At 40.1% G+C, this 19,794-nt stretch overlaps 1 protein-coding gene across 1 annotated transcript in view; it reads right to left on the bottom strand.

Moving 5' to 3' along the window:
* ABCA13 (ATP binding cassette subfamily A member 13) overlaps nucleotides 1–19,734 on the bottom strand; it is a 158,050-nt gene extending 138,316 nt beyond the window's left edge. The window contains 4 exon segments of the mRNA XM_075024263.1: nucleotides 8,544–8,674; nucleotides 9,754–9,977; nucleotides 16,838–16,942; nucleotides 19,679–19,734. Of these exon segments, the coding sequence (XP_074880364.1) occupies nucleotides 8,544–8,674; nucleotides 9,754–9,977; nucleotides 16,838–16,942; nucleotides 19,679–19,734 (516 nt within the window).
* Between the last annotated feature and the right edge of the window lie 60 nt (nucleotides 19,735–19,794).

Genomic DNA, 19,794 nt, shown 5'->3' with positions numbered 1-19,794 from the left:
ATAGCACTTAATAGTAGAGTCAGCACTCAATTATTAGTCCAAAGTTGTTCCATGAGGGATATTTTCTTCTTTTTTTAAACAGTGATGATTAAATAGCTTCTGTTTCACTGCTCATCTAGACATTAGCAGGGCTATAATACAAGTAAATTAGTGACAAGAAGCCCTTGTAACAATATATTGGAATCATCAGGAGTCTACTGCTTTGATTACTGCTGATAATGCACCAGAGATGGAGATGTCTTTTTTTAATGCTTTTGAATGACAGCCACCAAAAGACAGAATCCTGCAAAGAAAGTTACATTTCTTCCCAATAATACTGAAAAACACCAGTCATCTGGTGAAATGAGGCAGGGTAATTATGTTCAATACTTACAAAAGTCCAAAGTGGAAGTGGGATAAAGGTTTCCTGGAAAATGGTTAAACAAAGAAAGTACATTGACTAGTTCAGCCTTATCATGCCCAGGAAATAAATGAGGAGTAATCTGGTAAGTCTTGCAGAAATACTAAATAATGACCTAGGACAGTCTCCAAACTGAGCTTTTGCCTAGAACATAGAGATGCTTCTAGTCCATCTGGAGAGAAGATAAAAATTTCAACATCAAGAGACAGATCAAAAAATGTTTTTATGAGCAACTTGATCAAATCCTACTGAAACAACCTGAATAAGTCCTACCAAATTTAGCAGGACTTGAATGTGTGCAGAAAGAGAAATACATTACATACATTTTCAAAGAAGTAAACATGCAAATTTTTATTAAAGCGTTTGATGTTGGTTCTACTGAATGATTTAAAAGAATGAAATGCAGAAACAGTAAATATCAGCTCTACATAAGGCGCATCTGCATTTTTCTTACAGAATTCCTCATAGAAAAATTCAAATACAATTCCTTACAGAAAAATGGAAAAATAGAAGATATCTTTTGAATTATACATGAACTGCAGAACTAGGTCAAATAAGATTAGTTTTATTATACCAGAGCACACTTAGTGCTGTACTCGGCACTGAAATGAACTTTAATGTTTCTTTTTCTTTGGAATTTCAGTAATTCACTATTACTGCCCAGATAACTGAAATATCCGGAATTGTAATAGATTACATAACCTGTACAATCAATTCACATTTGAACAGGTCATTTCACTAACAGTTCTTTGATTAAACAAGTACTGAGTGTTTTTTGCATACATTCCATAGCTGCCCACTTACTGATGAGGTATTCAGAACAGCTGTGATTAGCTCTACAGAGAAAAAGAGCAGAGGAAAAAAGTGTGTTTAGGAAAACAGATCTTTAGCAAAAACAATGTCTTTCACAAATCCCAAGAACGAGCTTAAAAAAAAACTCCATCAGTAACCTAAATCCTTCAGAAACTGGAAATGTAAGTGGTCAAAAAATGGAAGACTTGAGACCATGATGAGAATACTTAAAGAAAACAAATAGGCGATATTGGGCAAGATCATTTTTTGGAAGTGTTTGGATCAGCCACATTGTGCCCTGCTTCAAAGCTCCACTAAAACATTGAGAAGAATAACACAAATATTTAATGAGAAAGAATTCTGAAATGGAAGTTCTCCCATTCCTCAGCATAAGTCTCAGATATTTCAAAATTTTCCCCAAATAATGAAAAAAACTAGTGTAAAACAAGAAAGTTAAGAGCAGATGGGTCAGGACATCTGGAATATCACAAGACAACTGGCATGAAGGAAATCAAGCATTAATTCCTTGCCTAATATGAAACAAGCCTAGAAATACCTCTACTAGGTGACCAGCTAGTCTGGTCTCCAGTGTGTATCTTGGAATTAAGAAGCCTTCCTGACACAATAGTGTTGCAAAAGTAGAGAGTCCAACGAGGTTCAACCAGTTGGAGTTTTCCCAATAGAAATGGGCCATCCAAAAATTTTCTAGCTGGCACTAAAACCACAGCTATTTACCAGAGTTAGGCTCTGTATATTATAAGTTTTCCTTGATAATAATTCAATCAGCTGGTGAATCATAAGCTCAATGGAAACACAAACAGGCTCACAAATGTAAAAATCATCACCTTTTTGCTTTCTGAGGAATACCGTTCTCTAAAACGGACAGGAAAACATCAGAATAAAGCCTGTGCTGTGCAGTAGCTCTTTCCTCACCTGACTGACCTCCCTCCCATGGAGCCTGCTTCCTCATTCATGTATTGAGCTACCTCACACGTCCAACTGACAGAAGTTGTTAAATCCTTCTAGTATGGGTTTCCCTCAAAAACAAACAAAATTTCTTCAAGTGTATTATTAAACCTGAAATGACACAGAAAACAAGACTACCACAATTAAACCATTGATTTCTTTCAAAGTCAAATTACCTTGTGAACACGTGCCATTTCTCTTTAAATCTCTAGCTAAATTCTGTTGCTGCTTTTATGCATACAGGGAAGAACTGAGGCAGATAGGCTAATATCACAGTCTTCTGCTAAAGAAATCAGCAGCATAGCTATTACATCACTCTAAGCACAACTAGACTCTACTACACAGGTTTGTGAGCAGGATCTAAAAAGCCTTTTAAGAAACCCCCAACAAAATGCTCTGGTTCAAAAAGTAATATTTTGAAATTGAAAACAGTTAGAGAAATGCTTCCTCTTGTCCTGAAATACACCTTTGCACAAAAAAAAAATCTTTGCTTTGCCCCTGAAAAAACCCAAACAATCCAACAAAAAAAAAAAAACCACAACACCTCACAAGAAGAGCACTGAGCTTTTCTTGCTCTTCAATGTTACTTAAACACAAGCCTCTATTCCCAGAGGCCTTTTAGCTCTATCAGTGTTTTTGATGCTCAAAAAAGGAAATGCAAGACTAGTCCTCCTGCTGATTTCATAGTCATTTATAAAGATGGAAGGAGGGAAGGCAATCAACCATTGGCCAACAGCAAAAGAAACAGAAAATATGACATAGATTTTCTTAGGTCTAAGATGTTGTTAATATCTGTGGATTTAACGCCAGCTGCCAATGCAGCTTGCAGAATTCCTGACAGATTCTTGAATGCTTAGAACCAATAGTTTTACTTCTTTAATAGCAAACTAAGCTGTCATGTTTCTCATACAAGTAAGTAATGTAAATAGCTGTCTTCTACGCATGTTTAAGTTTGTGAACTAGGATATCTGTCCAGTATAAGTGCAGCTTCACATTAAACTCATTATACTCATGCTTTACATTGCCAAGCAAGAATAATAAAATCCTATTTTAAAGCATTTTAGAGATTTGTCTCTAATATACTCTAACACCATTAAAGCTTGAAATCAGTAGAATTACTGAGACATTACAAATGACAATCAACTTAAAAAGATGAATGGATTTTCTGCCAAAATAGAGGAACAGTGACCACTTTATGTGTTCAGAAAGCAACTTGAGGCTGCAATACCCCTCTCAGTGCACTTTCTAACTACCCTCTTTAATGTTTTCCTGCATATCCCAGGAGTCTTTCAGATCCAGGTTTCCAAGCATTCTGAGCAGCATGTACCAGAGAGGTACCAGGAAGCAGGCTGAGAAGTAGCAGAATATGCTTGCACATGAGAAGATAAAAAGGGAGAATAGGCTTTTAGAATCCTAGATACCTGCCTATCCTCAGCCTATTTCCACCCTTACCCCCCAAAATACTACTATTCCTAAAAAAAATAAATTAAGAAAATCCTCCTCCACGTTCCTGTTTGTGCTTATAGAAAATTATTAACACTGGGTGGTAATCAAAAGCAAAAAGTAGGGGTTTAACTTTTTCATGTATTCAGTTACTGGTTAGAATACCTTACTCCAGGCTGGCACCAGTCAGGATCTTTATGTATTAAAAGATACAAGATTACAAGACATACAGTGAGAAGAGCAGCTGTTTCTGACAAGAGCTGAAATGGACATCCTCCTCAGATGGTGCCTCTGTGCTCCGCAGTTGATTAACTTCATAGCAATAAGCATAATTTTTTGTTAGTTGCTCTTCTATTTCTTGCCATCCCAAAAAATCATCTATTATTGGATCTGGCAGGCTCTGTCATCCCTGAGTTACTTTCTGCAGAAGCAGGACCTTTCACAGTAAAGAAAGCAATATTTGAAACCAGTAAAAGAGAAATTCACCTTAGACTTTGGTCCTGCTTTTTAGATTTGTAATATTGATGATATTGAAATCCAACATAAGATGGATTAATTGAGCAGTCTTTCAAACCTCAATTTTCTATTACTAATAGCAAACACTAAGTAGCAAGCTACAACCCCTGCTAATTTATTTCATTGTGTAATAGTAATATAAGTAAGGCACTGCAAGATCTAAACATGAAAAAAATTCAGAAATACTTACAGATTCCTTTAGTGACTGGATCAGGTTACTTAGCTTGAAGGTCACTTCTGAGCCATTACCACAGCACATGTATATTGCTAAAACGTCAGTGTTATCTGAGCCCTGTGGAAGTCTCATGGTCTTCTCAAACATTGTAAGCACATCATTGCATACATAGGAAGCATTGCTCATCAACATCTAAAATTTAATGACTATACTGTCACTTTAAAAATGAACTCAGGGTGAAGGAACAGATTTAATTCACTCTCCATATTAATTCTCACAATGAAGTGTCAAAACACAAAAAATTACAAAGTAAAGTTAGACCAAAATTCTGCTGAATAGAAAGTGAAATACTCTACTTAGCAAGTACGTTTTAATCCCCCAAAATAAGCCCCTGCAGCTTTATGCAAATTAATAAACAAACATTAAATAACAACATAACTGATTTAGCTCCACAAAGAGCTTGCTGATGTCTAGATGAATAAATCTGTCTCTTTGGGCAAAGGACATCAGTTTTTCCAGGCTACATAAAGCTGTTGTGAGACATCTCCCACACACACCCCATAAAGAAAATATTTAACATACAGAATAATTCAGGGACAGTACAGTAGGAAGCATCCTTCAGGGAAAGAAAACTGTGCATGATATGGTTTAAAAATACAGCAGTTAGAGGCATAAAGGTGCCACTTTGGTTTAGATTACATCCCTGCCCAAAGCACTCAATCATTTTGTACAAAATACGTACACAGTTGCACTCTGTGCTTAGGAGGAGCAAAGGCTGCTCCCCTCCTACACTACCACTGGAAAAGGCTCATCAAGACAGGGCAGAAAGAAGAGACCACTGTTCTTACATCAGCAAAAGCATGACCCTAGTGCCTTTCACAGTTCTACCAGAGTAGCTCCAATGACTTCAGTGAGCTTTCATTATTTTCAGGAAAGGAAAATGAGGTCCTGTGTGGGTATCTAGCTATGAATGTTGTAAATAAACTTAGACTCTTTCCATATATAACTGTTGATATAGCCAGCAAATTCTTCTGAAACATGGAAAGGTGGCCTAATTCCTTAAGCTCCCAAGCAAAACTAATCTCGCCCTTCTCAAATAAAAGACAACCACCGAAACGTTACTAGCTCATGTTAGGGAGTCACCACATCCAGTAGCCCTACAGAGGTGAGGCTGCTGTAGCTCCATGCCCCCAGGTCCAACCAGTGCCAGCAAGGCACACAAGCCAACACATACACAGTAATTTCACATGGCCAGCCACCTGGATCACCACAGACTAACACACATAGCACTTGCACAAACACAAACAGCACCAATGGCCTCATCCTGTTCACCTCCCTGGTTGGTCAGGATAAAGGTCTGTTGGAGGGCACACATACATACATCTATATATATATACACACATACACGCAGTGCAGATCCCCCCTAGCAGTTGGGCCTAGACACCCAGTTTGCCCAGCAGCTGCCCCTGGATCCCAGTCCCCCTCCCCAGTTGCTGGCACCTGAGCATACAAGCCCTCAAAGCTGCAGCCCTGCTCCAGCTTCTCGTACAGATATGCTTGTTCACACCCTAAGTGGATCCCTGCAATAACTGCTCTTGGACACTCAGTCTGTCTAGCAGCTGGTCCTAGTCCCTAAGCTCTCCTCAGCGACTCAGACATAGGAGATATACAAACAGGTCTCTCAGTCAATTCCTAAACCCTGTGGTCTGTCTGACATTGACCCAGACCTCCTGGTTACTCTAACAGCTGACTCCTCACTTTCAGAGAAGCGCACACCTCCCAGGCCATCTCACCCATCCTTCAGCTATCCCAGTCTGATATTCACTAGCAATCACACACTGATTATGCCCACCCTCACTCACTGTAGTTTCTGGCACCATGGACACACAGGCCCACACCGTTTGCTGGCACTTGATTTCACTCACTCCAGTCATTCCAGTTGTTGCTGTGGGCCCCTATATGTCCCATGGTATGACCCCAGTTGCTGCATGCAGACCCCCATACACACAGAATTGAGAGTTCTCACTCAGGAAAAGAGTTAGAAATGGAGCTTAGAGAGAAGGCAGGAGGGCCTGCAATGGTCACATGCAGGGCACAGCCAGGCAAGCATATTGACCAAGAAGCCTGTTTATATGCAAGCAGCCCCTTTCACCACCTTATTTCTGTTTTCCCATACTTGTTCCTCCCTAAACAACTTGGATCACTTCCTCTTGCCTTTGGTTCCTCTTCCAAACATCCCATACTAAAAGTCTTGTGCAATCCTCAAAATCTCTTTTCCTGGTTCCTGTAATGAGTCCCATACCCCAAGGCAGTAATTCCATTTGGGTTCTCTCACATGCCACTATTCCTCTATACTCCTTCATCTGGATGGAGATGAGCATTTTATCACAAACTGACAGGGCAGATGCCCAGCTATAGTAAATCAGTATAACTCCACCATCATGAAGGAAGGTGGAGTGGTATACAGGCAAAATTGGGTAGCATGCTTCAAATCAACCCATCCTACAAAGAAGGCTACTGAAACTTCAGGATAGTTTGAGGTGCCTTGCAGGCTTGGTTGCACAAGTAAATCGTGATTTGGTAAGACAACTAGCAGTACTGACTCCATGCAGCCACATGCTATAAAACAAAACCCACAAGACAAAAATGACACCTTTTGGTCCAATGACCTTATCAACCCAGAAGATAAACAATCAGCTAACTTAATATTACATGTCCTAAAAGTCCACCTTTGGAAAATTATGTTGAAAGAGTACTTGTTTTCTCATGATACCTGCTTCCTGCTGTGCGCTCAATCTTTGGTCATTTTTAGAGGCTAAAACAGATTTTACAGTTTAGTTAGCTGATACAGCTAAAGGGTATGTTGGATTATACCATTTTTTTGTGTATCAACAAGGGAACTGCTCACTAAATTCCCAGAGTAATCAGCTATAAAGCCATTAAAGGCAAGACGCATACATGTGTCATACAAGGTAACACAAGGAAAGTGGGTTTCACTGTTATCATTGATGCCGTAATGTGACCTATACAACCTTTACTCCTAGTAATGATGCACAGTACTAAAATACACAAAACTTGTGTCAGAGTCTGTGTTAATTTCCAACAGTGATTTTCAAACAAGGTTTTTATTTGTAATCTGAAGACATCTGAGCTAGAAATCAAGGACAAAATTGCACAGTTTCAGTGGCATCTTGGACAAAACTTGTAACTTTAATATATTCTTTACTGTGAAGTCATATGCAAATACCAAGTAATTTAAGACTATCAATGTCCCCAAAAGGACCAAAGTGTTTTTCACATACCTAATTACAACTAATACAAGTGTTCTTCCTACATATACCCACACTATAGTATTACAGGTCTCCAACTAAAAGGTTTCACAGAAAGCTATCTTGTCCCTTTTCCCTTTTTATTATTTTAATCCAGATCTGTGTGGACCTTATGATTATATTGCTGACTAATTCCTGAGTATCTTGGTGCTGAGCATCACACAATCCGAGTCTAGCACACCATATAATAATGTATGTAATAAATATATTCCAAGTCTGAAAGTCACAGAGCTCTTAAACCACTTTATTTTGCACAAATCACCCAGAACCATTGTCTTGATTTTATTTTAAAACAAGTGCTGTGAATCACAATACCTGAAATTCAAGCACAGTCAATCTTCACAAGCTTGTAGTTGCACTTGTCCTGAAACAGGAATTGAAGGCATTTCCAAAGTTGCAACAAAATAGATTCCTACTATATTACTGACCAACTGCTAAAAGAATAACTCCACTGTACAGGAAGATTTGGACTACTTCAACAAACCAAATCATTCTGAATAAGTACAGAATTTATAGCCATATCTTCATACAAACTGCTTAAATTTGCATTAAGTGATAAGCCAAACACAGAACTTGAAACCCTAAGAAAAGTTCAAAAACATTAAAAGAAATATTAGTCTCAGAGTGCCCTAGATAAGATTGGAAACTACATTTATATAAACACATAGAATTACATTGTAATTCTGCTCTCCGTAGTAGGCTTCTGTTCCAAGATCTCCTGCACACACTAACAGGCATATGACTCCTACAAGAAAAATCCAAAATATTTCAGATGCACTGGTCTTGCTGTACATGAGTAGATTGATCCTATAGCATGCATCCATAAGAAGCATTACTGAGTCACAGCAACTATCTGTGGGAATTAGACTTCAATAAAAACAAAGATGAAGTAGAGGGACACTGAAATTTTCAAGTTATTTACCTTTGTTAATTGTGCTGTATAACTTAGCAGCTTCTTAACACAAAGATCAAAACCAAACCTGGATTCAAGTTCTGCTATCACAGCAAGCGGATTCCACAAAACATCCATGAGAGAAAGTTTATACTGAAAACCTGAAAAAAAGAAAACCTTCTGTTTACATCATTCCTGCTTTTTGTTGATGTTGTTTCTTCATGATTCATACTTGATGAGATGCAAGTACCATGTTCCCAGCTTTTTGAAAAAGAAAAAAGCAAAAAAAAGGCATACACCTGAACACCAATTTTATTAGGATAAAATCCATGATTGTATCAGCAGTATGGCAAGGTCAGTTAATCTGATGGTACTCCAACAGCTGATACAACAATGGTGAGATGCCCCTGCACACTGATTGCCAGCAGACCCAGCAGGTTGCCATTTTGAATCATGCATCTAATTCTGCCCATAGTCATGCAAATGTGTGTGTATGGGCTTGATATAAATCACTGCTGAGAGGCAGAGCACCAGGTGAATACCAGGACACCCAGGGAATTCAAGTTTACCCTCCATGCAAGGGCTCCAGCATATCACCTTTGTACCACTTCAGTCTTCATTTTGACAGGTGAAGTGAGATTTAGACCACATATAATTCTTGGCCTGACCTTCCATGCAGAGCAGACAGCTGCACCTATGAATCTAATCATGTGCCATTAGACAGTTTGCCAATGAAACTTGTTCCTGACCTTTTCTTGAGGAGTTGTCCTGGGGCCAGCCTAACTTCTCCAATTAAACTCATCTCCCATACTCAAGCAGCAGACAGGCAAATGTAGCCCTTCAGCTGAGCACAGAATTTATGATAACAGAAGAATGAAGCTTAAAAGTAAAACAGCCATAATGCTTAACATGCACATCCAAAACAAGAGGCTATCCTTCTATCAAATAGAAGAAATTGTCCTTTGTAGTGATTTAGTTTCTCTCAAATTCACCACTGAAAGATCATTCTAAACACAATATATTAGAGACCAACATGCTTCATTTATCAAAAAGTTGCCAGAGTCCGATGAAATTTAGTTATTAGTATTTAAAAGCCAGATCAATAAAGAAATGGCTTGGCACTACAGCAATATAGTTAAATTCTTACACCTTTTACATCTGGAATTTAGCAGAAGCTCAGGCACTTACTGCTATGACATATTCCCAGCATGCTTAAAACAATCTGAAGCAAAATCCTTACCTTCAAAGCTCCTATCCTGTACTGATGCAGCAGTTCAATTCAGTGTTGCTTTCACCACTTCATAGAAATTTTGGCCCAATGGCATCATAGCTAATCCTTCAATGATGCTAAGTGAAAAGTAAAACAAAAAAAAAAAATCAAGCTCTCCATACACCCAGAAAAACTGAAATGGCTTGGTGGAAAAAAGATGACATACAAGGAATTGAGTATTAAAATACTTTTCTTATTGTTGAACAACTGATGTTTTGTCAAATCAGACTTTTCATAAAAAACTCAAGCTGAGATTTTACAGTTAGAGTTTCACTCAATTTTCATTAAGTAAATGTCTAAGAGGATTAATGTCCTTTTAAAAAAGAGAGAGAAAAGAGTTTAAAGTGAGAGCAAAAATGAGAGCAAAACTACCACAAGCCTTCTCCTACTTATCCCCACAACAAGGCAGGATAGACACAATACTTATATTTTACTTCCAGTCAATCTGCAGAGGAAAAAAAAGAATCTTTAAAGCAACAGAACATTTATTCTCACAAAAAAATGAAATAAAGCACATTAAAGAAAGCATTGATAAAAATATATCTATTGAATTGCTTACGCATCCCAGTCTGTCACCTTAGCTGTGAAACAAACTTCTGTTATTGTAGCCATAATTTACTAAAAGTTTATGTCAAATTTACCAGTTATTTCCTATACAGTATGCCTTTGTTATTATGCAAATAAGATTCCAGTTTTGTCAGAGTGGATCAGCAGTTTCCAACATATGCAAGAGGAAGAAAAAAACCCAAACCAACAATATTTAACTTCGCCAAGCAGGTGTGAAAAGTCTGTTAAGTACCTCTGAGAGACACAGCAAACATGGTACAGCCCAGGAAGAGGGAGAAGTTGTAAATTTAGGAACCTTTCTGCTGACTAAATTCTGCCTGAGACAGGACCTCTAGAAATGTATGTTAGCAATATGAAGCTAGTCAAGAACTGAACATTAGTTTTTGTGGTTTGCTTTCCAAATTGCATTAATTACAGCAAATTTGTTCATTGAAGAACACCAAAGTCTTAAAGAAACCCAAAACCCAAACATAAACATCAGTCTCCTCTTATTCATCACTGGTGAGTTGCCCCAGCTGGCAGCCAAGCACCTGCACAGCTGCTTATTCACTCCCTTCTCTCATGGGACAGGAGGAAAACGAAAGGAAGGTGGGAAGACTCATGGATCAAAATAAAGACAGTTTAATAGGTGAAGCAAAAGTTGCACATGCAAGCAAAGCAAAACAAGGAATTTATTCACTACTTCCCATCAACAGGCAGATGCCCAGCCACTTCCCAGAAAGCAAGGTCTCAGCTTGCATAACAGTTGTCATGGTTTAACCCCAGCCAGCAACAAGGAGAGACTGCTCCAGCACAGGCTTTCCCATGGAGTCACAGCCTTCTTTAGGGGCATCCACCTGCTCTGGCATGGGGTCCTCCACAGGCTGCAGGTGGGCATCTGCTCCCCCACTCCCCTCCATGGGCCAGGGAACAGCCTGCCATCTCACCACAGGCTACTGGGGCATCCCCTCCTCCAGCACACCTCCTCCTCCTCCTCTGACCTTGGTATCTGCAGACAGGTTCCTCTCACATTCCACTCCACTCCCACTGCAGGTTTTCCCTTCTTAAATATGTTACCCTAGAGGCACCAACACCATCGCTGATGGGCTCGGCCTGGGCCAGAGGCAGGTCTGACTTGGAGCCAGGGAAGCTTCTAGCAGCATCTTACAGGAGCCACCCCTGTAGGCCCACCCCCACTACCAAAACCCCTCCACACAAACCCAATACAAACAGTTACATGTGAAGACAAACACTGTAACCATGAACACCCTCCACTTTTGTCCCCTTCTTGCTCTGTCCATGCTATAGGCTTAGGGTAGAGAAATCACTTCTGAGATTATATTAACAGATTAGTAACTTTACCCAGCACAGCAGCCAGTTGTTACCATTATCTTTGCTTACTGCTGCTGAAGAAGAAAACAATAACCATAAACTTACAATCAAGTTCCTGTTTACTATGGGAACACTCAGACTCAGAGTTTGAAAAATTTCAAAAAAGACTTCTGCTTTTGGGATATAAGCACTGCAAGCATAGCCAATACAGCTTCGCATGTTCATAGTACAAACTGGAGTAAGGTTACAAATGACTTCACAAAAAGTGGAGGGGGGAAAAAAAAAAAATCAAGCCCCAACACAGTTGCAATCCACATATTGTAATCAAAAAAGACTTATTTCCCAGTTTCAAAAAAAATTATGCAATCATATCCTTCGTATCTTTTTTTATTAGGAAAAAGACAGTGGGATGCTAAAGGGTGACACAATCAGCACAGTAGTTTCCCATTCAAAGTCTTCGGGCCCCTAACTCCCCATGGGATAAGGCTGGTGAAGTTTATGGCCAGTCTTGCACAGGCAGCCAGTGTCAGTGGCCTCCTCTAGCCTTATAAGTATGTTAACTGGCTACCAGGACAATTACCTATCAACCTATTACAAACAACTACCTACTCCAGCAAATACATTTCTCACTTTTTCCTAACAATTGCCTTATTTTACTGCAAATTCCTGGAGATACTTGTCTTAGTCCATGGTTTTGATACCATGTCTTCCTCTGAATCCAACTGTCCTTTAACTAAGGCAGAAAACTTTCATATTCAGAATACAATCTCTGTGGGTTTTTTCTTACTGCTTCATTTCTTGCAAGAACAGCCAAAGCTAATTTGATAGCAAGAGGCTTGAGAAACAAAATGGAGTAATTTTCCTGATATTGACCAAGTGCTACATACATACTAAGTTGATTAGAATCCAAAAACTATTATATTCTTATATTCATATGTAAATATTCTGTCATTCAAAGACTCACAAAAACTGGCCCAGACCATGTAGGGTTACTATTCCAATAAGTTGCTGCAGACATACAGCTGTCTTGCAGAATTATTTCTTTTTTCATTTGAAGATACACATCATTAAAGAAAACTTTGACCCTCTAAGCAATTCTTATGCAGGTGCTAGCATTGTTGCTTAGACCTGACTTGATTTTGTTTTTCCACACCTGCTCTTGCACATGAGCTCTTCTGATACTACTCCACCAGAGAGCCACAGAGGCCCGGGTATCAATAAAACCAGTAACAAGAAAGAGACCATCATGAGTGGGACTGCTCCAGGCAGGGGCCCAAGCTAGGAGCTGAGGTGACCCTGGAGGAGGCCATGCACTCAGCAATGGGGCCCCATCCCCCAGGACCCTAGCCAGCAAGCAGACCCAGGGGTCAGTCACAGGCTCCAGCAACAGCCCCAACACAGTGAGATGAGCCCAGGAGTCCAGTCAGGTGCAAAAGGAAACAGAGCAGCCACATGGGTCTTGAAGGGTCTACCCAGGAGAAGATGCTAGACAGGCTTGGGGCCCCCACACACCTACAGGGTGAGGCTGCTCAGGCTGCTACCACTTGTAGCTAAATAAATAGAAATAAAGTAATGTGCTTAGAAGAAACATTTTAAAGACCTGTTTCCATGATCTCTGTAGTTCTAAGTCTGAGAAAACCTAAGCTTAATTTTCTTTTAGGTATCGAGAAGTCTAGTAAACAGATCTAGGAGTCCAAGCTGCAAGGGCAAATCCCACCACATTCTACAAGATTTGCAGGGGAATTAAGAGTACTGGGAATACATTATGTTTCCATGCACTGTCATTTGTGGATGTGGGTGGAAGGCCATAGGACACTGTGCTGCATGGTTTTTATCTTATTTGCATGCTCTCAATTTTTCTGTCCTCTATTAAGATGAGGTGAGTGTAGAACATCCTGGAAAGAGCAGGGAAAAAGTGTCCTTTGCCATGGGAGCTCCTAAATGTACCTCCTAAATATTTCCTTACTCCTCTGCTCTGAGATGCTGCTGGGTGTAACAGGCTAGGGAATCACAAAGACCTTCAAACCAGCAGCTTTTGCAGTGGCTGAAGAGAGAAGCAATGAGCAAAGCCTTGGAGCTGTTGAAAAATTAATGCTTTCTGAGGCATCAGAGCAGGTGGCAGATTTTGCTGCAAATCAAAGTTGATGAGGTAGTTGTAGCCTTCACCCGGCTCATCTTCTCACCATGTCCAAGGCTGTTAATGGAGCCTGTTGCCTGAGGGGATGGCACCACATCTGTGAAGGCACAGCCTGCACCAGGATGACTTCAACCCCTGGCTCAGCCCCCCCCCATGGAGGCAGCCCTACTCAGGCTGCTCACTGACAAATAGTTATTTGGGTGTTTTATGGCTTTCATAGTGGAAGTTCCAACAGAATTCATAGAATTACTTTTTACAAAAGATAACAACTATATTTCAAACTGGTAGCACCGATGTGGTACATCCTGTGAAAACAAATGCGTTAATTGTCCATGTAAACTATGCACAGTATTTGATTTACCCTTAACAAACACAACATTGTTGATGCAAAAATGTCCCTGAAAATGATTATAAAGGACCACCTATGATTTGATATAAATCCTCAAAGGGAAGATAATTGGCGTTACTGTTACTGTGCCACTCTCCAGTCAACACAAGGACATTGTAGGATTCAGTTATGTTTGGCCAATCAAGCTGACAGTCTGTATTCCTAAGGCTGTTGGCAGCCACCATAAATCAGTCACCCTGAGGCTGATTTATCCTGATGGATCTGCTGGAATAGACCAACCTCAAAATGAATTTAATCCTACCTTCTTACCCCTTTTCCTTACTTAGGCTATATGCTACTCAGTGTAGCCTGTTGAGTGTATAAATATGCATACATGCATGCATTTTATTTTTCAGTTCAAAAATTGAAAGCCACTGAATAGTTTCCCCAATTGTTAATTAGGTCTAAGACTGCCTCCAAGAAATTCTTTTCTGCTTTTCTTCTGAGTTGAAATATAATTTGGGTAGTTCAGTCAAAGCAGTGTAAAAATCATGCAGAACAGTCAATATAGTTCATAGTTTCTAGAGGTTTAACACACTTAGATGGCACCTGGACTACTGATAGAAATGAAACCTATCCTTTTAGGAAACAATTTTTAAAAAGGCCAACAACTATTGTAACTCTATAACCCGGTAATACAGTTTTGCCACTGCAAGTAACAGGCTACAGGTTTTATACTGAGTTTACAAGACCATGGCACAGAGACTTGCCACCTTCCTTTTGTATTAACGTGCCTGCAGTTTTGTTTCCAAGTTGGTTTAGTTCTAACTTTTTTTTTCCTGGCCAGATGGCTATGGCTATTTGCGCTACTTGCACTTGTCATTTTATAACGCCACCATAGTTCTATACAGATAGTAGCAACAAGCGATCATTCAGTGCAAAATGAGATATTTATGATTAACATAGCAAAGCAGTGCAGAGGAACACAGGCCCAGTATAATAGTAGAGGCCTTGAGAAGTGGGGACCCAGGATGCTCTGTACTGGAGTACAGGTCCAGGATAAGAGGTGGGGCAGAGGCTAGCACTGAGGACCCCACGGCTATAAACAACTCGCCAGTGGTCAGTTAAAATGCAGAACTACAGCTGGACAAAGCCAATTTATAAGTATCAAGAAAAAGGAACAAGTACCTAACATACATAAAAGTTACCATATACCTTCAAATGTACCATATAAATTCAGATGTATCATAGAGATGCAGACCAATGGACAACAAGCAAGGTATAAAAGCACATTAGCGAACACAAGGGACCCATAGAGTGAAAAAGAAGCCATCAACACCACATTCCTCCAGGTAAAGGCCTCCAGATAATGACTTGCTATAACAACCCCACAACCACCAGACTGCAGCCACTGACCTTATGACCCAGAACAGCAGTGGAATGGTGAGCATAATCCCAGGGACAGGATTAGAAACTAAATGGTTGTGTAACAATTTTAACTATATGATTATTAGGAGAAATTTTTTTTAGGGATATTACTGTAATACTGTTATTTCTGTATACAAGTGTTTTGTATAAAAATAGATCTGGGCTAATAATGATGCATGGCTTAAACTGTTAAGATTTCAATGCTACTAACAAATTATTGCTTTATGTAGAAGGTGTTTGCCAATAAACAAGATGTATTTTGTATGGTCTTATGCTTAATCAACAGTTCTTTACATGCACAAATAACTAGAACAGGCTGTCTAGATCAAATGGTAAGTATTACGGCCTATTACTGTGATACTGAAGCTTTCCAGCCTTCTGCACACTGAATTTATTGCTGCATATAAGCCTCTACAATAACAAGCCATAAAGACTTGATGCTCTTACACACTTACCTGGCTCAAACCTCTAAGATTTTTTTTTGGTAGATATTCTCAATTTTCTAATAATAAACATATATATACACATACATATATTCTGACCAGCTCACCTTAATTTGACTTTATTGTTATATCTTTTGAAAGGTTCCTTATGACTACATCCTTCAACCAATTTGCATAAGTGCCTGCATCTCAATGCTTGTCAACATTTTGAAGTAGGTGAAATTACTACATTTCTTAAAGAAAAAGCCCAAATTCAAGTTCATCTCTTTTCTTTCTGCATTCTGGGATCCTGCAACAAGGCCCTCTTACAGACTAATTTTTCAAGTTCTTATTACAGAGCTTCTGCTATTTCTTTTGGGCTCTGTGTGGGTCTTACTTGAGAGTTATCCTTGTTTTGCTTTTCTGTGTTTACTTCTCCCACTATGTACACTCCCAAACTATTCAAAGTTTAAATCCATATATGATATACTTTTTGTTGCTCAATCACACTTCCATGTAACAAAAGACTTTCTAGTGAAGGATAAAGCTATGCCCTCACATGGCAGCAATGAAGGACAAGAGTATCTCAAGGTACCTCTCCAATTTTCCCCCAAAACAGTTTTCAGTATCTAATAACAGCATGAAATGCCCAAGAAAGGCAGACAAAAAAATAGGATGAGGCATGACTAAGGCCCTACATCTTTTGAATTCATAAGGACACTGAAGGAAACTTAGCACAGAGTAAAAAAGCTCCTATTCTACCTGTCTACAAGACAATAAGAACCTTTTCTGTATAAAAAAATATGCTGTGATACTGACAGCTGTCAAATTCATATAACTTACTGTAAGCATTTGGTTTACTGTGCTGTGTGACTAGTGTTCTTGCATCTTGAACCAAGATTACAGAAAAGGGTTTGCATGAAAGGCTAAAGGCCCTGACTTGACAAATCCCAAGCTTCTAAAAACCTAAAACCAAGCAGCAGCAGAATTAAAACCAGGGACACTGCAGTTACAAACCTGAACCATTACATTGTGTTCCCTTCCCCTAAAAAGTGGTTTTGTCACCTGCCGCCGTGGTTTCAGCCCAGCCGGTAACAAAGCACCACGAAGCCGCTCGCTCGCTCCCCCCACCCCACCCCCCCGGCCACGGCGGGATGAGGAGAAAAGATAAAGAAACGCTCGTGGGTCGAGATAAGGACTGGGAGGGATCACTCCCCAATTACGGTCACGGGCAGAAGACAGGCTCAACTTGGGGAAGGAACAAAATCGATTTAATTTACTACAAATCAAAACAAAACAAGGATAATGGGAAGTAAAACCGAACCTCGGAACACCTTCCCCCCCGCCCTCCCTCCCTCCCTCCTTCCCGCCTCAACTCCGCTCCCGGTCCTCTCCACCTCCTCCCGCCGGCGGCGCAGGGGACGCGGGTTGGGGTCCGCCCGTCATACCTGGTCTCTGCCGCGCCTTCCTCCTCAGGGGGAGGAAGACTCCTCCTCACTCGTCCCCTGCTCCGGCGTGGAGTCCCTCCCGCGGGAGACAGTCCTTCACGAGCTTCTCCAAGGTGAGTCCTTTCCACGGGCTGCAGTTCCTCACAAACTTCCCCGGCGTGGGTCCTTTCCGCGGGCCGGTCTTCAGTCACGCACTGCTCCAGCGCGGGCTTTACCACAGAGTTCCGGCCATCTTGGGGGGGCATCTGCTCCCCCGCTCCCCTCCATGGGTTGAGGGGGAGGGGGACACGACAGCCTGCCGTCTCACCACGGGCTCCAGGGGCATCCCCTCCTCCAGCACACCACCTCCAGCACACCACCACCTTCTTCTTCACTGACGCCGGTATCCACAGAGGGGTTCCTCTCACATTGCACTCCCCCCACTCATTATAGGTTGCCCTTCTTAAATCTACCACCCTCAATGATGGGCTCGACCTGGGCTAGAGGCGGGTCCAACTTGGAGCCAGGGAAGCTTCTAGAAGTTTCTCACAGGAGCCACCGGTGTAGCCCCTCCCCTGCTACCAAAAAACCCTATCCATAACACCTGCAAACAATGAAGTTGTATCAACGGCAGGTGTCCCATTTAAGAACAACTAATTCACCACAGAAAATGAGTAACTTCTGTGTCAGACTGTTGACAACAGGATATAACATTTGAGAGCAGTCTTTGAAAGGCTGATTTTTGATGGCAGTAACACTGTTGCAACATCATATACTTGCTAGCCTTCCTACCCAAAATGACTTGTGACCTAGATTTAGAATACAGACTTCTTCACAGAATAGCATTTCCTCTTTTTCTCCCAGGCTTTCATTAGATGAAGGAACTGGTATTCAGCAATGCCTGAATGTACATCCATCAAGACTGTCTGAACAGCAACTTTTCCATATCTCTGGAATTTATCTGTATCTCTCCATAGTTCTGAGAATTTAAACTTCAAAATATAAAGCAACTTTTTGCTTATTTTGAAACATAAGGAATAGCCATAGGGTTCTTATTTAACTTCATTTCTCTGTTTAAAACAGCTAAAATTGAGAAATACTAGAAAGGTCATTCCTCTCTTCCTCTGGATAACCTTCTTTTGGCAGCTATTACGTCAAAATTAAGGGAATGAAATGAGGTGATAAGAAAGCTAGCATTTGGGCTAGCACTCTTACTGAATATTCAGAATTGAAAGATGCAGAAATGGGGAACTTACTACATGTACATGATGCTTTAAAATCCTAATTTTATTTAAATTCAGGTGCCAGTATTTTTGAGAGGTGTATCATTAGAAATTGCACTGTTAGTCAAACCATCCTTTATTCCTCAGGAACTGTACCTGATGTACAAGCTACTGAATTTTGAGTTGTGAATGACCAGTGTCATTTGTAGATGAGTTATTTTTACTTAGCATGCTCTTGTTCACGTTGTAGAAAGCTCTCCAAGTACACACACTGGATCCTTTTCTGCTAAAACAAAGCAAATGTACTCCAAGAGCACTTAATGTACTCAAACCATTAGCATGCACTGCATCCTTCGGTCCAGACTAGAGCTAGTCTAAAGTAAATGTTTATAGTGCAGGCTAGATTCTCTCCAGGTGTTTCACTCTACAGATCTATAATTATTTTACCAAATTGGTTTCTAATGTAGCTAAAGCTGGTTTATCTCCAGCTTACTGACATCTGTGAATAACAGAATAATAAAGTGAATAGACTATAAAATCATAAGTCCTTTTCTGAGTGAAGTTAACGTTTGACAAGATAAAAGCAGAACTTTATAAGGTGGAGGTATTCATAACAATTTTTGAAGTGTTGATAGAAATGGAAGAATGTATTATTTACAAAATATTCATTCTAAATCCCAGGAAGTGGGTAGGGGTAAGATTCATCTTGTCTAACTGTTAATATTTACTCCATAATTATCTACCTCTGAGACAGTCATCTAAACTCCATTACTCAATAGAAGGAAATAAGTACAACTAAAACCCAAGTAATCCACCTTCCTCCAAAGTAGATGTCTGAAACTTGTCTGACAAATCAGACCTTGAACTTTGTATTTATTTCCCACCTAAATGTGATTTGCTCAGATCCAGAGCTAGACAAGACTGAATCCCACTGTAGGATTCTTTCCATTGACTCCACTACATTTAAGGTCCCCCTTCTAGGATATCTCTAATATTTCCTAAATAATTCTACAAGCAGAGGCAAACAAAATAAAACAGAGGTGAAATAAAACATACCATTTTCCCTGTGTTTGGGGGGCTCCTGGAAGCAGACTGCAGTTACAGTCATGGCAAAATATGACTAGTTGAACACCTTTATTCCACATTTATGGTGGGATTCCTTTTATTT

The sequence above is a fragment of the Buteo buteo genome, chromosome 3, assembly GCF_964188355.1.
Source record: "Buteo buteo chromosome 3, bButBut1.hap1.1, whole genome shotgun sequence".
Classification (NCBI taxonomy): domain Eukaryota; kingdom Metazoa; phylum Chordata; class Aves; order Accipitriformes; family Accipitridae; genus Buteo; species Buteo buteo.
The sequence above is the reverse complement of the archived record's forward strand: the minus strand, read 5'-3'. Positions and strand labels throughout refer to the sequence as shown.